The sequence below is a fragment of the Opisthorchis viverrini genome, assembly GCF_000715545.1.
Source record: "Opisthorchis viverrini unplaced genomic scaffold opera_v5_246, whole genome shotgun sequence".
Classification (NCBI taxonomy): domain Eukaryota; kingdom Metazoa; phylum Platyhelminthes; class Trematoda; order Opisthorchiida; family Opisthorchiidae; genus Opisthorchis; species Opisthorchis viverrini.
This window is the reverse complement of record NW_008751902.1, coordinates 313,439-319,358: the sequence shown is the minus strand read 5'-3', so window position 1 is coordinate 319,358 and position 5,920 is coordinate 313,439. Positions and strand designations below refer to the sequence as shown.

The following is a 5,920-nucleotide window of genomic DNA, read 5'->3' as shown; positions in this document are numbered from 1 at the left end:
GGGGAAGAACGTGTCAACCCTTTCACCAATATATATGCACAGACAAGTGGTCATTAGCAGTCGAGGCATAAGGACCGTGCATCGCAGTACATTTCACGGACTCCATTCGACTGAGTTTTATACTTCAATTCATGTAAGCGTACTACAACGTTTACTCAGTTAAGATTATTTTTTGTTCTACCCAAGGCTGCTTGAAAGCCTTTCGCTACTCTCTACGACTTCTTCATTTCAACACTTATTTTAGTCAAATACTTTGCCTTATTTCCAGCTGAATGTACGGTTATGGGTATCCCGTCTGTGTCGACCAATCTTTCCGGCTTTGGCTGTTTCATGGAGGAGCACGTAGAAGACCCCAAGTCATACGGAATCTATGTGATCGATCGCCGTTTTCAAAATGTGGAAGATAGTATACAACAATTGACAAAAGTCAGTACCTCTCGACAAATATTATTCTGGTATCTCGTATGTAGACTGTAATTCTATGATTTATTGAAGAATTTCATCTTTTTTCAACACGAATATTAGTGGAGCACATGAAGTTCCCCTTGAGGTTCGTCCAAACTTGCTTACGTAGCCGTGCTTAATATGGATTGTTCTTTGGTCATTCAAATTACCACATAGACCGAAACAATTGAAGAAGGAGACAAAGACCTGTGGTTGTTTTCGCACGGTAACAAATACTGAATGGAGAAGACATATGTCCTAGGTGTACTGGGTTGTGTCAACCTGGTACCGGTCAACATGAGTCTCCTCCAGATCCGTGCTGTTTTCAAGTGACTAATCACAACGCACATTTCCAGCTCGACTGAGCTTTCCGAATGTGATTTCCAACTACGTGAAACCGCATGAATTTCTCGAAAATAGACTCCTCCAAACAGATGCTACTGCCCTGAATAGAGCGACGTAGCATTCCCCTTCGTTCGCAGTTAGACGCCAAATCCCTTCTTTTAGTTCACATGGATGTGGAAATTTGAGAATATATGTGATCCAGTTGTTTTAAAACTTTCCAATGCACGGCAGTTTCACCCGCTCATTTCGTATGTAATACGCGAATATCAAAATGAGGATTATTAAAAACAGCTCGTATATTGATGTAAACTGTCGCACAGCAATACATTCAGAAGAAACCTATGTCAATGGAAATCACCGACCTGGTAATATATGAAATCTCTCGACGGTACAATTTAATTTGCGGTCCCTTCGAAGAAAGGCCACCCTTTCGGAATTTTCACTGTAGTCTCTACCTCATCGCACAGAGATCTCTCGTTAAAGGAGGATTGGATTCATGATCAAATTCCTGCGCTCCACCTGTTTCAGATACATACACCATTGATTTTTGTTTGGTTGGTGTAAACAGAGGTGCTCAAAAACCACAATGAGGTTTACTGATCACGCCCGTTCAAAGAGGTCTTCGTATGACTCGTGCATGACACATTAGATGATAAGATTTACTACGGAGCTTAAGTTCAACAGTGTTTAGCCTTCTCTTTCCAGTCAACTCTAGGGACAGTTCCAGGTCCACTCGATAACCGCGCAGTTACGGGAGTAGGAATCCAGCTAAATGGTTCATGTCTTCGGACGAGCATGTCATGGGAACCAAGATACCAGTATGACTCTCAAATATGAAAGACGCGTGAGTACGGTCGAAGAGATGTAATGGGACATCCTACTGTCCAACTAATTTTCGGTGGAGATTTCGTCCTTCAAACGAAGGAAATCTGCTCTGGGAACCCTAGAAGCACTGTTCAGCTACTTCATCCTTGCTAGGAATCATCAGCAGTGCTTATCTCACGAAACTTCAGGGAGTCATGAACTCACATTATTTTGGCTATTAGTTTACACGCCTAGCTATTCAGTTGATAGAATCTGATCAGCGTTGTGATCAACTCACATTTGTATAGGATATAGCGCCGCTCATCCTCCAATCACGGAACCCACATCGTGTGGTCACCTATTGACTGGCTCCTCCAGTGTTAACTGCTCAGATGGGATGCTCAGTCCTGTGAATTATACTCCCTTTTGGACTAATTGCATTATCAATAATTAAAAAAAGGAACGAAATTCAGTTGCTACGCCAAACTAGAGATTTGGATGGTCCCTTCTAATAGAGACTCCTCCTAAAAAGAACCATTATGACCAGGTCACCCAGCGGTCCTTATTGGGTCAGGGACAACGGTGGTCAGCGCTAAAACCATTGACTGATTCAGTCTATCCAGAAAAGGTGTAGATTCATGGTTAGCTTATTTCACACACCGGTGATGGTGCATTTGTGCGCTGCGGCATCCAGAGCACACCACAAAAGCTCTTCCAAGACTAGCAAGAGGCGAGTCTACTTCTGAATGAACTTGCCAGGAGCGAAACGTCTTGTCAAGTGAGGGCTTGACTGCAAGTCAGCAGATGTGTTTGAATAATCTACTGTGAACATCTTTGTTATTAGACACATCGTACACAATGCATCACGGATGGCGTTTGCTATTTTTCCATCGTTTCACCATTTTGGAACACTGCAATCAACCAGATTTTATCAAAGCCTACCCTCGGTAACCAAATTAGCACTATCCTCGAGGAGCATGATTGTATGCACTGAAAGGTTTATTGACATAAGAGTGTGTTCTGATAACAGTGGAAGTCCGCTTTCAAGAAACAGTTTGTTTAAACACAACTGAGACTTGGATGGATGGATGCAGTGCAGTAAGCGGAGAGATATGTGACCACTCTCTTGTATGATGACTGAATAATGCATATGGTGAATATCGGCGAATTCTTTTCACTCACATACTATTTTGCTAAGTTTATCCTTGTTTATCTTGTTTATCGTTTCTGTAGTATCTTGTGGAATTCTGTCAGTACTCTCGACGACAGCGTATCATTCTGCGCAATCGAACTGAACGCCTCAGTGAATTATTGGACTGGAAGAATCTTGCCTCCGTGAGTTTCATATATTATCATTTTACTGGCTTTTTGTGAGGGATGTAGTCCAGCCGGACTTCTTTACCTGATTTTTTCGGTCAGTAAGACAACAAATTAAAGTAATGTGGTATCTAGCCATTCAGGATAGTTCCGCTTGTGAGCTGTTGAGATTGGCCTTCAGTGCTCTAGTGTCTAGACTGGTGTCAGCTTGGTACCCATCGCATCTAAGGTGCTCTCTGGCATTCTTTTGCGTAGGTTAGTCGAATATCGAGAGAGACAAATCCGTAAGAGTCAAGCGGAGTTTCGTCCTGGCCGAGGATGCATCAATCACATCCTTGCCTTGATGTAACATATTGAACACACCTTCACACATCCCACTTTGGTGTGTCTGGCGATCAAAGGTGCTCCTTCCAAATTTATATGCGAGTGCGAGTATACGGCAGTTGAAGCAAATCGATTTATCTGCATCCCGATTTTTTCACTTCTAATTAACACGCCTATTAGTGCTGAAAATTGTCAGAAAATCTGGTGTGTTGATCATTTCAACGTCGTATCATTCACGGCCCAATCGATTGCAATGAGCGGAATCCACACAAAAATGTATAGTTTGTTAAGTCGCCAGGTTCGTCGCTTGAAACGTATGTAGCGTCATGTGTGCGACACAAGATGGCTCAGTGGTCAGAGCGCAAAGTCACTGACCGGAAGGTCCGTGGTTCGAACCCGATCTCTGCATCTCGACTTCCTCTGTCTAGGCTTGGGCAACCTGGTAGTACCTCAGCCCTCGTGTTTCCTTCTGTTGCCATGACAGCTAAGCACCGAAAGGGTATTACGGCTGGACGGTTATCTTCTTTAATCTTTTTGTGTGGCACGTGAAATACACCTTAGTTGATAAGCTCGGCGGTTCAGAAATCCAACTCACCGGTGCCAGCAGTGCAGTTTTCCTGGCAAGTACTGTCAGTGGCATGGTCAAGATCCAACTACAGACCTTCGGATCAGCGGCCAAAGTTGCAGCCTGTGGACTCTACCGATATGAATAGTATGGATCCCACAAGTCCAGAAGTTGGAATCGAAAGACCTCTGAGTCTAAATTACCCGGATGCGGACGATTCCCCACCAACATGAATTAACTGGTCGGTTCTCCGCAGTTTTACTGGTCCAACTGACATAGCTTGACTCGGTTAACCTAAAGAGACGATGCTTTTCGTCCTACATTCTGTTGAACCGATCTTTCAAATACCGAACGGACAACCTTTAGGCGGAATTTCAAATATTGGACCCAGTTTACGGGACCGTACTCGGTTTATCTGAAACACATCACATCGAAATATTGCTCAGCCGTACTTTACTGCTTGATGCCAGATTTATCCTTTCACTTGACAGCATTGGTTGTACGTTAGGTCGCTAATGGTTTCCTTGGGGAGTCCCGTACATGTTATTCGGCTACTTTGTTATTGTCGGTATGCGTCGTATCCGGATTTTGGCATGATTTTTTGTCGTTAGTGAGAACATTTGCTTTCGCTAATGACCGTGCTCATGGCAAGCATTCTCAAACCGCTGTTCTGTGTCACTATGGTACTGATTCCTTTTTTAGAGCACTTCAAAGGTACTAACTCACGCCTATATTTCATTTTCAGTACTATCGTCGTGCTCGCCTAATGGCACTACACAAACACAAACCGGAACTATTCTCAGTTCCACCAAGTGCGACGCACAACGGAGACAGCATATCTGAACGAAGCTTCTGTTTGAGTCGTCCTTATTCGGCACCAGCCTCTCCGTCGCTATCTGGGCGCTCAACCCCACTACCTAGTGCGGGTGCTGATGGCTCTGACCGCAGCAGTCCCACATCACATTTGGATGAAGACGAGGTTGACGAGGCCACAGAACGTCTGGAGTTAGGCCTCAGTACCATCGGTCTGGAAGACGGAGTTCCGGCCTAGGTGAAACTTGTCTGTAGCTTCGTTCTTCTGTCTGCTTTGTAGCCCTGTTCACTATCTTCAGCGTATGTGCCTCCTTCTGGTCACTGCTCATGTGGACAATCAACCGCACTTTTCTAGGCTTCACATTATGCCTACCTCATGCTTTTTGCCATGTCATCCTAGCAGCATGCTATCACGTTTCCCAGTAGACTGCTCAGTGTTTTTAACTTCTTTTTTTCTTTTGACTTGTCCACTTTCCTTACCTTCGTCCTATCTTTTCTTTTGGTCACAATTCACTTTGCTTTCTCTTATGATTTTATTACTTCTTGTTTCTGAAGACCAGAACAGCCAGTAGTCCAACGGAGGGCAGTGCGCCTGCATCGGTGTTGCAGGTTCACCCAAAATTTGATCACCCCTTATTTCTGATAATCCCTCAGATTTGTTGCCCATCACCTCTCCCCTTTGCGGTGTACATAGATCCGCTGGACTGGCTGTGTTGGCACTAATCTTGGCAATCCATGGCACCGAATCATTACTTTTGGATGCTACACAACTTTTTTTCCCTCTGTTTTTACTTCATTTTTCCCTTTCTCTATACTCGAAAACAAACTTGACAAACAAAAGGAACTATAGTTTCCAGAATACTCGGTCCTAAATTATGTTCTATCATCAGTGTCTGCAATAGAGGCAACGAGACAAGTTGACGACGGCATTATTAGCCTTTTCATGCTGCTTGACCGAACGGGATCGTACTGAGAACAATCGATTGAATCGAGCACCGGTATCGTCTAGTTGTAGAAGCACTTCTATGGCCAGCGACTCCGTGGTGTTAGTGCTAACTGCACAGACTTTTACTCACTACAGGTCGATCTATTGCTGGACAATATTGGTGAACGCTATTTGTAGCAAAAGCGGTTGTAGGTGGTGTTCTCATACGCAGTGATGTGCTCATCTAGTTTCGCAGCTGATATGTAACGCATATTACCACTGATTTTCAACCAGTTGCTTCTTCCGGAGAATGTGCGATTTAAAGGTGACCCCTTGCAACGCAAAAGGTATATCATTCCAGCCACGCGCCTAAAACGGAGTTA

At 44.0% G+C, this 5,920-nt stretch overlaps 1 protein-coding gene across 1 annotated transcript in view; it reads left to right on the top strand.

The window, feature by feature from the left end:
- Positions 1–5,542, top strand: part of T265_08924 (hypothetical protein) — a gene marked incomplete at both ends in the record, with an annotated part of 37,600 nt that extends 32,058 nt beyond the window's left edge. Inside the window, 3 exons of the mRNA XM_009174863.1 lie at positions 245–426; positions 2,827–2,928; positions 4,545–5,542. Of these exons, the coding sequence (XP_009173127.1) occupies positions 245–426; positions 2,827–2,928; positions 4,545–4,850 (590 nt within the window). The remainder of the gene's footprint in view (positions 1–244; positions 427–2,826; positions 2,929–4,544) is intronic.
- Positions 5,543–5,920: the final 378 nt, after the last annotated feature.